The sequence below is a fragment of the Zophobas morio genome, unplaced genomic scaffold (genome assembly GCF_036711695.1).
Source record: "Zophobas morio isolate AGI-343-1 ecotype UQ-CSIRO unplaced genomic scaffold, CSIRO_AGI_Zmor_V1 ptg000008l, whole genome shotgun sequence".
Classification (NCBI taxonomy): Eukaryota; Metazoa; Arthropoda; class Insecta; order Coleoptera; family Tenebrionidae; genus Zophobas; species Zophobas morio.
In genome coordinates this window covers 14542294-14558607 of record NW_026972113.1, presented here as the reverse complement: position 1 = coordinate 14558607, position 16314 = coordinate 14542294, and the positions used below count along the sequence as shown (strand labels likewise).

At 34.8% G+C, this 16314-nt stretch overlaps 2 protein-coding genes across 2 annotated transcripts in view; one reads left to right on the top strand and one right to left on the bottom strand.

Moving 5' to 3' along the window:
• LOC135125444 (phosphatidylinositol 4-phosphate 3-kinase C2 domain-containing subunit beta) overlaps positions 1 to 14971 on the top strand; it is a 37527-nt gene extending 22556 nt beyond the window's left edge. Inside the window, exons 18-20 of the mRNA XM_064051076.1 lie at positions 7452 to 7648; positions 7697 to 7938; positions 14335 to 14971. Of these exons, the coding sequence (XP_063907146.1) occupies positions 7452 to 7648; positions 7697 to 7938; positions 14335 to 14511 (616 nt within the window). The 3' untranslated portion in view covers positions 14512 to 14971. The remainder of the gene's footprint in view (positions 1 to 7451; positions 7649 to 7696; positions 7939 to 14334) is intronic.
• On the bottom strand, positions 6378 to 7384 carry LOC135125445 (nucleolar protein dao-5-like). The gene is made up of 2 exons (XM_064051077.1): positions 7207 to 7384; positions 6378 to 7161 (listed from the first exon to the last, which is right to left on the bottom strand). The coding sequence occupies exons 1-2, from the start codon at positions 7325 to 7327 to the stop codon at positions 6428 to 6430; spliced, it is 855 nt and encodes a 284-aa protein (XP_063907147.1). The 5' UTR covers positions 7328 to 7384; the 3' UTR covers positions 6378 to 6427.
• Positions 14972 to 16314: the final 1343 nt, after the last annotated feature.

Genomic DNA, 16314 nt, shown 5'->3' with positions numbered 1-16314 from the left:
TGTTAACCGCCTCCGCCCAGAACGAGTCCGGTAACCCGGCGTCAATCCAGAGACACCTGGCCGTGTCTAGGAGCGTGCGGTTCTTCCGTTCTGCGGTGCCGTTTTGCTCCGGATTGTACGGCGCCGTCAGCCTCCTCGTAATTCCTCGCGCCTTGAGGTACCGGTCGAAGTCGCGGCTTGTGTACTCGCCGCCGTTGTCCGACTGTAAGCACTTGACGGTTTTCCCCGTCTGGTTCTCGACGAGAGCCAAGTACTCCGTCGTGGCCTGGAACACCTCGTCTTTCGATTTCAGGAATCGAGTCTCTCACCATCTGGACTTGTCGTCGATGAACTCTACGAAGTACTTCGCGCCTCCGAGAGATGGCGTCCTCATCGGCCCGCAGACGTCGGTGTGCACCAGGTCCAGTAGCTGCTCTGTGCGCCGGTTAGAGCACTTTGGGAAGAGGGACCTGGACAACTTCCCCTGGATGCAGATGTCGCACTTAACCGCCTCCGCACAATCCTTTAGCTGGACGCCGCTCACTCGATTATTTCGTATGGCCTCGACGAGGTCCCTCGCGTTCGCGTGTCCCGATCGCTTGTGCAACAGTCCGAGCGGAATTTTGTCCTCACCACAAGCCGAGCGCGCATCATGCTTGTGTCCGCTCACGTAGTATAGGTCTCCTATTCGTTCCGCATACAACAGCACGTTGCCGTCTGGATCCACTACCACCGCTTCGTCGCGCCGAAAATTAACCTCGAGTCCGCGGTCCGTGATTTTGCTCACGGACATTAGATTGGTCCTCAGATCGGGCACATGCAGAGTCTCACTCAACGAAACGTTTGCTGTTTCGCCTAACACGCGAGCCGCGAACTGCACCGTACCAACACCCAATGTCGCGGTAGACGATTCGTTCGCGAGGTTCAAAATACCTGTTTTCGATCTATCGATCTTCGTGAATTGGCCCCCATCATTGCACAAATGCGCTGAGACCCCACTGTCCAGGCACCAGTACGAGCTTGAGTTGGCGGTTTCTTCGCGCTCACTCATTCGCAAACATACGTTCCTTGCGTGTTTCGCGCTCCTTTCCTTGCTCCGGCACTCTGATGCCTTGTGCCCTAGTCGCCCGCATTTGAAGCAGCGAAGTTTGGAGCCCCCGTTGTTCCGTCTTCCGTTGGGACTTCCGCCAGCTTCCGCTCTCTCCTTGTTTTCCCGCCAGCCGCCATTTTTGTTATCCCGCCAACCGCCATTTTTGTTGGCGACCATGGCGCCGGACGTGCCGCTTCCGCCGCGTGCGCAGTTCTTGCGCGCGTCGCTCTCTTCCACGACCTTAATGCGCAGCGCTTCCGGCGACGGTAAATCATCTCGCGATTCGATCGCACATCTAAAAACCTCGAAACTCGCGGGTAGGCTGTAAATTAGTAAGATGGCCAGGAGATCCGGATTGATGTCGACGTCCATGTCGTTCAGTTTATCCACGGAGTCGAAGAACTCGCGCAGATGCTCGCGCACGTCGCCCCCATCGTCCATTTTGCATAAGATCAAGCGTTTCAAGAGTGTCGCTTTTCTCGCAGGCCCCTTCGACTGGTAGATCTCCTCCAGGCGTAGCCACATGCTTCTGGACGTGTCGCAATTCTTTATTTGCTTCAGTTCTGTCGGACTGATCGAGAGCACAATATCCGACCTCGCCTTGCTGTCGTTCTTGACCCATTCAGCAATGGCCGCCGCGTTCGTCGCTGTTGCCTCAGGCTTGACGCAAGTACCGCTCACGTACTCCCACAGGTCGCCTTTGATCAGCACCGCCTGCATTTGTAATTTCCACGTATCGAAGTTGTCCTTCCGCAGCAACTCGATGCGCGACGAATTTCCGGCGTTCATCTTGACGGCGTACTTTAACACAACACGTGCACACACTTCAGTACCTTCGAATATACGCGATTCCGTTTATTCGCGCTCTGGGCCCATAACCTGTTGGCGGAAATGAAAACACCACGGAATCGGTTACTAACGTATATTACATTATGGCACATTACAAGAGAATATTCGACGAGCGTAACATAGTCGCGCTGGTAGCCACGCGGACGGTCGTACCAGAAGTGTCTAAAAATTTGGCGTCTTCAAGTGGCGCTGTGTCGCTCTGCGCAATATAGCCATCTCGTGAAGGCGACTACACGAGCGAGCCTCGCACGGCCGACACTAGGTGTCGCTCCAACATGCTTATCCCCTCCAAAAAATTGATGTCATTTGCCAAAATCAGTCTTATCTTAACAACTATTGACCCCACCCACCCACCCCTATTTTCTCAGAGGGTATGTCATTTGCCAAAATAAGACTTATGTTAGCAAGTACTATCCCCGCCCGCCCGCCCGCTATTACTAACATAAGTCTTATTTTGGCAAATGACATCATCTGAAAAAATAGGGGGCGGGTGGGCGGGACTAGTACTTGCTAAGATAAGACTGATTTTAGCAGATGACATATCATTTGAGAAAATGGCGGGCGGGTGGGCGAGGTTAGTACTTGTTAAGATAAGCCTGATTTTGACAAATGACACCTTAGTAACCAATTAAATTCCTAAATCTACCCGAAATGTGCAAAAAATGATGCGTTTTTAGTTGTGATTTATCATTGCATTCATATTTTTTAGATTTGCTTTTACAAGTGCCCCAAAAAAAATAAATAAATGTGTCAATTTATTTTATTGGTTAAATTAGGAACGGCTCACTCCATTTTTCCAGAAAATTTTGGGAATACAATACTGTCTTTGCAAAAATGTTGATGACGTCATCACAAAATTCTGTAAAGTAAAAACTCAACTCAAAAATACTGGATATATTTCACTGTACTTTGGGTGTGAGGGAAGTTCTGTCGAAACAGCTTTCGACCAATGTTTTTTTAATTTTAAAATACTTGGATTAAAAGATTGCTGTTTCACACATAAATGTTCTCTGAGGATCACATTTATATTTTCGAGATATCGAAATTTTGGAACCAAAAATACCTCAAATTTCAAAAATGTTCGAAACTTCAAAACGATAAGTTTTAAAAATTTCAAAAAAATATTTGGATACTTTACACAATTTTAAAGTTCAACTAAAAAAGTTTCCAAAATTAATGTCAGGCCTATGTGTTAAAATAAAAAAAATCATACATTAAACCGTTAAATTATGTTATTCATTTTTAGAATTTGAAAATGAAACTAAAATTTTCCAGTTCCCCAAATTTTCAGTACTACGATATTTTCTAAAAATTTTAAGAATACGTGGATTAAAAGAATTTTTTTCACACGTAAATGTTTTTCTTTCTGTGATTATCTAAAGTTTCAGATGTTTATGCGATGATCACATTTATATTTTCCAGATATCGAAATTTTTGAAAATCATCTTTTCAGTCTTGGAAACGGAAAAAACTCAAATTTGAAAATGTTCCAGACTTTAAAACTCTATGGAAGTTTTAAAAATTAAAACAAAAATATTTGGATATTTTGTATAATTTTAAAGTTCAACTAAAAAAATTTTCAAAATTCATATAACGCCTATGTGTTAAAATAAAAATTCATAGTGTGTGTTTTGAAAATACGAAAGACAGTTTTTCATTCTATTAAACAGTAAATTCTGTTATTCATTTTTAAAATTTTCAAATTTTATTTATTGTTACGGTGATCCCGAAACTGAAAATGTTAAAACATTATCTTTAAAAATACAACTAAAATTTTCCAGTTGTCTAAATTTTCATTATTACGATATTTTTTACGTCGGCCGACTCTCTACTTTTACGTTTTCTCGATCTTTAATGACCCCTAGAGTACGAAAAAATAGGTCTCCCGTTTCCGTCTGTCCGTCTATCTGTCTGTCTGTCTGTCCATCTGTCTGCCTTCCTGATTTTTATTGGACAAATAATCTCCGAAACTACTGGATCGTTTGTTGTCAAATTTCGTATTTTTATTAGGAATATCACTTCAAAATTGTACGTAGTAAATGGGTTTTAAACTGTATAAAATAACATAGTTCTACACATGTGGTTTATGACTCTGTATTGAGTTTTTACCCGAAAAGTCCAGATTTTTGGAAAAAAAATCAAAATTATCAAACATTTTGCAATTTAATTTTGAATCTTCAAAACCGAATGCTTTGAAATATTGCAGATGTTTTAAACGTATGATAAGTATGATAAATTTTTAATCAAAATATATTTGCTTATCCCCCCAAAATTTGCCAAAATCAGTCTTATCTTACCAAGTACTAGCACCGCCCACCCGCCCGGTATTTTCTTAGAGGATGTCATTTGCCAAAATCAGTCTCACCTTAACAAGTGCTAGCCCCGCCCACCCGACCCCTATTTTCTCAGAGGGTATGTCATTTGCCGAAATAAGACTTATGACATCTTCTGAGAAAATAGCGGGCGGGTGGACGGGGCTAGTACTTGCTAACATAAGTCTTATTTTGGCAAATGACATATCCTCTGAGAAAATAGGGGCGGGTGGGCGGGGCTAGTACTTGGTAAGATAAGACTGATTTTGGCAAATGACATGCTCTGGGAAAATAGGGGGCAGGTGGGCGTTCCTAGTATTTGTGAAGATAAAACTGATTTTGCCCCTATTGATCTTGTAAAAACTCGTGAAATTTAAAGGTTTTAAATTGCAAAATCTCCATAGTAACCAGTTAAATTCCTAAACCTACCCAAAATATGATGAGTTTTTAGTTGTTATTTATCATTGCATTAGGATTTTTTTAGATTTGCTTATACAGGTGGGTCAAAAAATAAATGAATGTGTCAATTTATTTTATTGGTTAAATCAGGAACGGCTCACTCCATTTTCCCAGAAAATTTTGGGAATACAATACTGTGCACCAATCCAAGTTGATATACGTGTCCTTGCAAAAATGTTGATGACGTCATCACAGAATTCTGCAAAGTAAAAACTCAACTTGGATTAAAAGATTTTTTTTTCACACGTAAATATTTTTGTGATGATCACATTTATATTTTCGAGATATCGAAATTTTTGAGAATCATCTTTTCAATTTTGGAACCAAAAAAACCTCAAATTAATTAATTAATTTATTTATCTTTAAATAACCTCTATTCATATTGTTTTATTTTGAAACGGTTAAATTCTGTTATTCATTTTTAGAATTTTCAAATTTTTTTATTGCTGTGATCCCGAATTTCCAAAGGTTAATAAAAAAGCGAACAAAAAAAAAATTGGTTATCGTAAGGAACATATCACATCATACATTTCAGGCGAAATTTATAAATAAAAGTTTCACATGACGTCATCACTTTGTCGGAAAGGATTAGCAAACAGATGAATTCTGATTAGCTATATTTTTATCTGTGATGTTCACGATAACCTTAATACGTAATTTCCGGGGAGTCGACTTTGTAATTTCTGAGATAAAAATCGTGAAATTTGATTTTGATTCACTTGGCAAAATTTTGAGGTGACGTCATCGGGTTTTTAGTGGGGATGATTGTACAAATTGTGGTTAGGGTTTTACACCTACAGAAAACATGAAATTAGCACGTAAAAAGTAAAAACGAGTATTTTAAGTACGTGTATTGAGCGAATAACAGTTTTATTAATAATTGCTAATAACTATTGGTGGTATAGGTAGAGTATTTTTTATCTCAATGTGTGATAACTTTATTAAATAGTCTTAAGATTTTATCTAAAAGTGGACAGTTTTTGTTTCATAGAAATTCTTATACTTAAAGGATTATTATTTTATTATTAAAAAAGCGCTTGTCGACGATAACATAAAGACACTCGGCACACTTTATTACTAAACTAGAAGTAATAGAAAAATAAAGCTTATCGTAAAGATAAATTTACGTGTAGTTTGTAATATAGATTTAATTACAATTATGACAGGGCTTTAGTGTATGCAATTGATAAGTAGTTTTAAAGAACCTGTCACATTTGGGAAGTTAGTAAATTGATTGCCGCCTTTCAAATCGATCAGTTTTTTTTTTTATTTGATAAACACGGTTGATAATGAATTTCATTGGCGGTAGGACCATATAAGTTATAATAAAATTATTGATAATCCTCGCAGAACATATTGACGTTCAGTTGGCAATATCGCTGTTGAGTTGATTACCGAAAAAATGGTAACAATGAGAAAGATAAATTCGTACGATATATATAACTGATTACGTCCATAATTCCCACTATCTAAATCTATTTAAAAGACTGCATCTGCGTTCTTTAATCCCATCCCATCAGAAACTGTGAACGTTTCCGTCGCAGAACAATTTACTTTCCCATTTTTCAAATCCCACTACATCACATTCCAATTTTATCAACATGTCAAGCAAATATTCTTATCGAAATAATCGATTCGAAAGCCCATTATCATATTTAACATCATAATAACGAAATAAAACAATCCCGTACGAAATTAATGTAATAAAAAAATACAATACGTTACAGTTAATAAATACTTAAGCACTTGCACTACTCCCATCCGATAGATCGTCGTCGTCATTAACAGCGACGTGTCTAGGTCTCATCACTTTCGGTTCTTCGTCTTCACCGAAGAATATACTCGTGGCTTGACTACTGAAGTTCATAGGCCTCACGTCGGGCTCCTCATCCTCACTCGAACTATCTTCAGACAAATCTCCGAAGCTATGATTAACCTTTTTGGTGAAGTGTATCTGGAAATTACCGTCGTCGTCATCATCATCAGAGTCGCTCGCTTCCAGGGGAAACTGTATCGTTTTTGTGGCCACCACGGGCGTGGGCATCACTTTGGTCTCGATTTTCTGGGGTTGGGGGGCCGGAACCTTGGGGGCTTGCGTTTTCACCGCCTTCGCCGGGGGCGGCTTCGGCGCCGGCGTCGCTTTAGCCGGAGGCGCCGGCGTCGCTTTAGCCGGAGGCGCCGGCGTCACTTTAACTGGAGGCGGTGGCGTCGATTTAGCTGGAGGCGGTGGCGTCGATTTAACTGGAGGCGGTGGCGTGGCTTTAGCTGGAGGTTTTGGCGTCGCTTTAGCTGCAGGAGATTTGGTGGCGTTCGCTGGGGGTTTTGTCTTCGTAGGGTTACTTGGGGGTGGTGCGGCCCCCACGTCCCCGTTGGCCTTCTGCTCGAACACGCCCTTGATTTCCGGCTTCAGCGGTTTTCGTCTCTCCTTCACGACCTCGTTCCGTCCCAGATTCCCATTACTCGTAGACGCGCCTTCAAATTCAGGTTGAAATACTCAAAACGCTTGAAAATACTTACTCGGCCCAGGCTCGAACTCCGAGAAGGTGTTGAATTTGACGCACACCACTCTGCTCGCTCCGCTGCTCTTCTTGCTCGTCTTACCGATGAGTTTGCCTTTGAAACCGCCCAAAAGCCCCATTTTCCTCGACCGATCAAGATGCCATACTACGCTATTTTGTTATTATCTCGACCGCTCGTGTTTATCAGTAGATAAAAAACAATAACGAAATTAGGAATGCGTGATTAATCATCGAGTGTTGCAGTTTAACTACCGGACTTCATGTTGGAAGGTCTAACATTAAGCAAGTGGCCGAGAAGAGGTACCAGGAAGTGAGTTCTTTCATAACTTCGTTGTTCAAGTGTGCCGACGAAATCGCTCATTCGGACTTGGTTTACACGTTCTTCCACCCTCTGCTGAGGGACCAGCAGTACTCCGAGGAGTATGCGAAAAAAGCGAAAGGTGAGACGTGACTTAGGGCGAGACCTTGCGTTACTCCGCTTGTTGTAGATCGGAAAGGGGTGTCGAAGAATGAAGCCGGGAGGTTGAAAGGACAGCTGAAATTGTCGTTTCAGTTTTCTAAGGGCGTGTTTAGGGTGATGGTGTACCATGTGAGGGACCTGCCGCTGCTGACCAACGGACAGGAACCTTCCACCTACGTTAAGGTCTATCTGCGCCCTGATACCTCGAAGGAAACGAAGCGGAAGACGAAAGTCGTGAGGAAGAATTGTCACCCCAGTTTTGTGGAAATGGTAACTCGTAGCGGACAAGATTTTTACTTTCTAAAATTGCACTTGCAAGCTATAAAATTATTTTGATTAATTTTTTTTAACATTCCAAAAAGTGGTAAGAATATTTTGTAACGGTTTTATCGTTGTGTTGTTTTACTTTCTAAAATTTCACTTGCAAGCTATAAAATTAGTATTATCATTTAAAACGTTCGTAAATATGGGAGTATATATTTTTTTAAATTAATATAATTTGCATTTTTTGAAAATATAAAAAAAAATTGGACAACTTTTAAAAAGTTATAATTACATATTGTTATGAATTGTGATAATAGAGTCATATTTCGAAGATATCCAGGTCGAAAATTCTAAGAATCATCTTCAATGATAATTGTGCTACCAAAACCAAATTTTTCACATGTTGTGGTACAATTTTTCGCGAAAGAGCAAGATTTACATTTTTAAAATTCTGTGGATGGTAAAAATAAACAAAAAATTTTAATTATTGAAACAATAAAGAGGGACATATACATTTCATTTTTGTCGGTTATTTAAAGAAATATGGGAAATTTAATCACGAATTTGTGATGCTGAAAAAATTTCCTATGAGACAGACACCTTTTCCGACCGATTTGGATATACCTTACAATAGTAATAATAATAATGATGATGATAATAATATTTCGAAAAATGAATACAATTTCCGATGAGATAGTCACTTTTCCAGACGAATTTGAACACATTTTGCAATGATAATAATAATAATAGTAATTTGAAAAAAATGGTCGAAGGTTATTTCGACAGAACTTCCCTCGTGCAGCCCATCAAATCCCGGTCCTTTGATGAATCACAAAAAATACCGAGGAATGGAACAACCGAAAATCCAGAAATGAAAAAATTTTAAAAATAATATTTTGAAAAATTCCCAAAATTGAAATGTTGAAAAATCGAGAAATAAAAAAAAAATGAAAAGTCGAAGAATTGAAAAAATCGTTAATATAAAATTAAAAAAATCGAAAAACTAGAAATCGAGAAGTCGAAAAATTAATCTACAATTAAAAAAGTCGCAAAACTGAAAAATCGAATAACTAAAAATCGAGAAATTGAAAAATCCCAAAACTGAAATGTCGAAAACTTGAAAAATCGAGAAATCAAAAAAATTGAAAGTCGAAAAATTGTAAAAATTGTAAAATTTGAAAAATTCAATTATGCACAAACATACTAAAAAGTTTAAAATAGGAATTCAAAACATAAAAAAATCGTAAAATCGAAAATTTAAAATATCGAAAAACTAGAAATCGAGAAATTGAGAAATCCCAAAACTGAAATCGAAAACTTGAAAAATGGGGAAATCAAAAAAAATAAAAGTGGAAAAATTTTTAAATTCGAAAGACCGAAATTATGTACATATCTACTAAAAACTTTAAAATCTGGAATTCGAAAAAATGAAAATTGAAAAATTTAAAAACCGAATAATTGAAAACTTGAAAATCAAAAATTTTTAAAATCAAAAAATTGAAACATCTAGAAATCGAAACATCACAAGATTGAAAAAACGAAAAATTTGAAATTCAAACATTTAACTTAAAAAACCCGTTGAATCGAAAAATTAAATAATCGGTACATCGACATCTCGATAAATTGAAAAATACGAAAACTGAAAATTTAAAAAATTAAAAACCGAAAAATTGAAAACTTGAAAAATTTTAAAAATCAAAAAATTGAAAAAGCGAAATTCTAAAAGCGACAAACGGAGAAATGGAAATTGAAAAATGTTAATATCTAGAAATCGAGAAAGATTGAGAAAACGAAAAATTTGAAATTGAAACATTTAACTTAAAAAACCCGTTTAATCGAAAAATTAAACAATCTATACATTGAAATCTCAATAGATTGGTAAATCGGAAAACTGAAAATTGAAAAATTTAAAAATCGAAAATCTAAAAGCGTGAAATGGAGAAATCTAAACTGAAAAATTGAAACATTTAGAAATCGTAACATCAAAAGATTGAGAAAACGAAAAATTTGAAATTGAAATATTTAACTTAAAAAACCCGATTAATCGTAAAATTAAACAATCGATACATCGACGTCTCGATAAATTGTAAAATCGGAAAACTGAAAATTGCAAAATTTAAAAATCAAAAAATTGAAAAACCGGAAATCTAAGAGAGAAATCGAAAAGCTTAGAAGTCGAAAAATCGAAAACGAAAATTGTGAAATTGAAACATTTAACTCAAAAAACCCGATAAATCGAAAAATTAAAAAAGCCATACATGGAAATTTCGATAAATTTGGAAATCGGAAAACTGAAAAACTAAAAATTGAAAATTTAAAAACCAAAAAATTGAAAACTTGAAAAATCAAAAATTATAAAATTCAAAAAATTATAAGACAGATATCGAAACATCAAAAAAATCAAAAATCTAACATTTAAAAATTTGAAAAATTGAAAAAGTTGAAAACTGAAGTACATACTAAAAAACCGAAAAATCGAGAAAACAAAATATCTAAAATTAAAAAAAAACGAAAAATTAAAACGTCGAAAAATTGAATCGAGAAATCAAAGCATCAAAAAATCCCAAAATTGAAAAAGCGACAAACGGAGAAATGGAAATTGAAAAATGGAAATATCTAGAAATCGAGAAAGATTGAGAAAACGAAAAATTTGAAATTGAAATATTTAAATTAAAAAACCCGATGAATCGAAAAATTAAACAATCTATACATCGAAATCTCAATAGATTGGTAAATCGGAAAACTGAAAATTGAAAAATTTAAAAACCGAAAATCTAAAAGCGTGAAATGGAGAAATCGAAATTGAAAAATTGAAACATTTAAAAATCGTAACATCAAAAGATTGAGAAAACGAAAAATTTGAAATTGAAATATTTAACTTAAAAAACCGATTAATCGTAAAATTAAACAATCGACATCTTGATAAATTGGAAAATCGGAAAACTGAAAATTCAAAATTTAAAAATCAAAAAATTGAAAAACCGGAAATCTAAGAGAGAAATCGAAAAAATTGAAACATCTAGAAATCGAATCATCAAAGGATTGAGAAATCGAAAAGCTTAGAAGTCGAACAATCGAAAAGGAAAATTGTGAAATTGAAACATTTAACTCAAAAAAAAAAACGATAAATCGAAAAATTAAAAAAGCCATACATGGAAATCTCGATAAATTTGAAAATCGGAAAACTGAAAAACTAAAAATTGAAAATTTAAAAACCGAAAAATTGAAAACTTGAAAAATCAAAAATTATAAAAATAAAAAATTTATAAGACAGATATCGAAACATCAAAAAAGTGAAAAATCTAACATTTAAAAATTTGAAAAATTGAAAAAGTTGAAAACTGAAGTACTAAAAAACCGAAAAATCGAGAAAACAAAAATATCTAAAATAAAAAAAAACAAAAAATTAAAACGTCGAAAAATTTAATCCAGAAATCAAAGCATCAAAAAATTGAAAAATCCCAAAATTGAAAAATGTTAAAACCGAAACATCGACAACTTGAGAAATCGAAAAACTGAGAAATCGAGACATCGAAAAGTCAAAAAATGAAAAGTCGAAAAATCGCGAAATTAAAAAAATTAAAAGTAGAAAAATTGTAAAATTTGAAAAATTCAAATATGCACAAACATACTAAAAAGTTTAAAATAGGAATTCAAAACACAAAAAAATCGTAAAATCGAAAATTGAAAAAATCGTTAAAATTTAAAAAATCGAAAAACTAAAAATCAAAAAACTAAAAATCCAGAAATTGAGAAATCCCAAAACTGAAGTCGAAAACTTGAAAACTGGGGAAATCAAAAAAATTAAAAGTGGAAAGATTTTAAAATTCGAAAAACCGAAATTATGTACATATCTACTAAAAACTTTAAAATCTGGAATTCGAAAAAATGAAAACTGAAAAATTTAAAAACCGAAAAATTGAAAACTTGAAAATCAAAAATTTTTTAAATCAAAAAATTGAAACATCTAGAAATCGAAACATCACAAGATTGAAAAAACGAAAAATTTGAAATTCAAACAGTTAACTTAAAAAACCCGTTGAATCGAAAAATTAAACAATCGATACATCGACATCTCGATAAATTGAAAAATCCGAAAACTGAAAATTAAAAAATTTAAAAATCAAAAAATTGAAAAACCGGAAATCTAAGAGAAATCGAAAAAATTGAAACATCTAGAAATCAAAGCATCAAAAGATTGAGAAATCGAAAAGCTTAGAAGTCGAACAATCGAAAACGACCATTTAACTCAAAAAACCCGATAAATCGAAAAATTAAAAAAGCGATACATTTGAAAATCGGAAAACTGAAAAACTAAAAATTGAAAATTTAAAAACCGAAAAATTGAAAACTTGAAAAATCAAAAATTATAAAAATCAAAAAATTATAAGACAGATATCGAAACATCAAAAAAGTGAAAAATCTAACATTTAAAAATTTGAAAAATTGAAAAAGTTGAAAACTGAAGTACTAAAAAACCGAAAAATCGAGAAAACAAAATATCTAAAATAAAAAAAAAACGAAAAATTAAAACGTCGAAAAATTGAATCGAGAAATCAAAGCAACAAAAAATTGAAAAATCTTAAAACCGAAACATCGACAACTTGAAAAATTGAAAAACTGAGAAATCGAGACATCGAAAAGTCGAAAAATCAAAGAATCGATTTATAGAGAAATTGAGAAACGGAACAATCGAAAATTTCGAAACGCCACAAATTTATTCGGCAAAATTTTGAGATGACGTCATCAGTTTTTTGAGAGAGGATAAACGAATAAATTGTGCTTAACGATTTACCATGATTACGGTAACCTTAAAATATTTACAAGATTTCAAAGCAATCAGTTTTGCAGTTTCAAAGTTACATTGCAAAATATTGTTATTCAGACAGACAGACGAACGGACGGACGGACTTTGAGAAAATATAAAAGTAGCAATTCGTCCGATGGACGCGATTACTTGTACTTCCTTAGATTACGCCCGGAAAGTATAGTTTTGGAAATTTCATTCTACCCTATAAAATTTTATTAACAAGACGGACAGTAGTACCATGGTAATAAATATTTATGGCTCACACGAATTTACCCAAATTTGTCGGAGAACATTTAACAGGTAGTTGTACTCATAAAATAATGCTCACTTTCGTTCGTGACTAACGATGGGCCCTGTCCGGGCCTGGATTATTCTGCTTTCTAACATCTGGGGATTACCGGCACGCGACAACTATAAGTTGTAAATATCTCTTGCTGTTGGACTACTGTCCGTCTCGTTATTGTCAATAAAATTTTATAGGGTAAAATGAAATTTACAAAACTATAAAAAGAAAGGAGAAGAAATAATGTTTTTCTCTATAATTTCCAGGCCAATTTGACCATCTTTTACAATAATGATAATGTTGATAATAATAATTCAAAAAAATAACGGACAAATTTGCGTTTTTCTCAGTTATTTCAATAGATACTGGAGAGCTAGCTACGATTTCAAGAATTCTGAGAAAATTTTCGATGAGGTGGAGATTTTCCAAATCGACTTGAACGACTAAAGAAGGAAAAACCGAAAATCGAAAAATAAAAAAATTAAAAATTCGAACATCGAAAAATCGAAAAGCAAAGAAATTGAAAAGAGTGGGAACTGAAGAATGGAAAAATTGAAACAACGAAAATGCGAAAAATCGTAAAGGAAATAAACTGAAAATTCGAATATGGAAAAATAGAAAATTTAACGAGTCATTTTAGGCCAGAGAAGGTGGAAATTAAAAGAAAATCGAAAATTGAAAATTTGCAATATTGAAAGGTTGAAAAGTTGAAAATTCGAGGAATCGAGAAACCAAAAAATCTAAAATTAAAATGTCAAAAAACGAAAAAATTCCCAAACTAGAAGTTGAGAAATCGAAAACTTGAAAAATCGAAAAATGGCAAAATTTTAACATTGAGAAACCGAGAAGTCGAGAAATGGAAAATTAAAAAACCGTAAAATGCAAAAATTGAAAAATCGATAAATAGGAAATTTAAAAATACCAAAATTTGAAAAAACGAAAAACTGAAAAATCAGAAAACCAGGAATCGAGAAATCTAAAGATTTTAAATTAAAAAAAAAAACAATTGAATAATCGAGAAATTGAAGAATCAAAGAATTGAAAAATCGAAAAATAGAAGTAGTACTTGTAAATATAAGACTGATTTTGGCCAATAATATACCTTCCATGAAAACGGAGGGCGGGTGGGCGGGGCGGGGCTAGTACTTGTTAAGATAAGTCTGATTTTGGCAAATGATACACCCTTTAAGAAAATAGGGGGCTGGTGGGTGGGGCTTGTACTTGCTAAGATCAGACTGACATCACATTCCATACTTTTTCACCGAAGGGGATTTATTTATATCGTAATCAGTGTGAAATTTGCTTTCAGCTGGAGTACCGGATGGCGCTAGAAGTCATCCAAGAGAAGAGCCTCCAGGCCACCGTCTGGAACTACGACCCCCTCCAAGAGAACGAGTTCTTAGGGTGCGTCGAGCTGCCGCTGATGGACATCGACTTAACCAAAGAGACCACCGAGTGGTACCCGCTGGTCAACCTGACCAGATAGCAGTTGTTTTTCCAATGAAGCGTCAATTATTGTGATCGGAATTCAAAATGGTGCTCTTTATATCCAGATCTTACACATATGTCGCACTTTTAATATTTATAACTCAGCAATAAACGCCTGAATCGCTTGACGGGACGCGAAAACCGGTTGTATTGAGATTTTGTCGCGCTTAAGGCTGGTTTACCGATGTGGCTTCAGCACGTGAACTAACCTTAACGTTTTATTTATTTATTGCTTTTAGTCATTTATTTATTGGTAGTTTTATTCATTGTTAATGTTTGGTTGTATTTATACCAAAGCTGTATTCTGTATTATTTACGAGATGTAATGACACGATTCCATTAACTAAACCATATTCAGCATTCCTAGATACGAACTATATATTTGTTTACTGATCATATCGTATTACAATGCATTTATGTCTTTTGTAATTTTGTCTACAATATACATGTTTCATAGATGCGACTTTTGCCAGACCCGATCCCATTTATCATAATTCGAAAATTTAAATGTAAATTTTCTCTGAATTAAAATTTATGCAAATGTCGAGCAAGTGACATCACTCGATAGGCTTTGGGTCAAGGTTGACATCATCAATCGATTCGCTTGGGCTTCTTAAACTGTTAAGGGTCAACGATACGAAACACTCCCATAAGAAAATACCAGTCTTGTAATGGACATGCAAATGGGAGCGCGTGGGTAAACTACCAATGGGTTTGTAACACGGTACGTCACTGGAAAATACGGGATTACGGTTCAGTGCAAGTGCAAGCGCTGACTGATAATAGACTTTGATGCATCACTTTAATTCCCAAGGACGTTACTTAACTATAAATTATCAAAAAGTTGAATCACGTTTTGTACGAAATTATGTAAGATATATATTTTTTTTTGTAATAAAAAGCACCACTTGATTGTTCGTTATCGCGTCGTGCTCGCGGCCAACGTATTCATATTTGATAAGATAACGCTTTCTTATTAGTCGAACATGAAAAATATATTTTTTCGAGTGATACATTTCCTGGATGTTTTTGCCTTCTCCAAGATGATTTCATAGCATGGCTTGGATATCCCCAGTGATATTTTTGTTATTCAGATTCGAACGGCGTTAATCTGTTACGAACTATGTATTTACACATAAAATTATCACTTGTTTGGAGATTAACTCAGGAGAAATGATATTTTTCCATTGACATAATCACCTACGACTGATTTATCTTCGCGGATAAAAAATAAAAAATCGTGTCCGTGAAAGTCCAAAAAAATTAAAATCAAAACAAGACAGTGTTTACTTAAACATTCGCACTAATTTCCTTATCTCGTTGAATTCTTAACAATTCGGTGACGAAAGAATAGCAATGAACAAAATAAAATTACATAGATACGTGGAATTACCTGAAGTCATTTACGTAATGAACAAAATATACATAAAGTAGTAGTTTAATATGGGTGTTTTTAACTCAGATTTTTTTTTTAAGAGATCTTTACAAAACATGTTTTTTAACAGGTCATTTTCTCAATTTTTGTGTTTTGAAAATAAATAAACTATAATAAATAAACTTTATTTCCAACAGGTTTTACACCCACTTACAGGAAATAATAAAATTAAACTATATGTGATTAAGAGAGTACATAAGTTACTTAATTTAGAAATTATTATAAAAAAGAAAAAAAAAAAATACAGAGAAACCTGGCTAAACTGCACCAAAATTAAATAAAACTTCCTAAATTTAAAGACCAAATTCTTCAATAATAGCACGGCTTAACGAACTCGCCTTGTCAAAATTAATATCAAACTTCCTA

Excerpts from the sequence above, each read along its gene's own strand:
- LOC135125445 (XM_064051077.1), bottom strand. The coding sequence starts at position 7,327 with ATGGGGCTTTTGGGCGGTTTCAAAGGCAAACTCATCGGTAAGACGAGC. Across the intron at positions 7,162-7,206 it reads GGAGTTCGAGCCTGGGCCGA|GCGCGTCTACGAGTAATGGG; the intron begins GTAAGTATTTTC and ends CTGAATTTGAAG.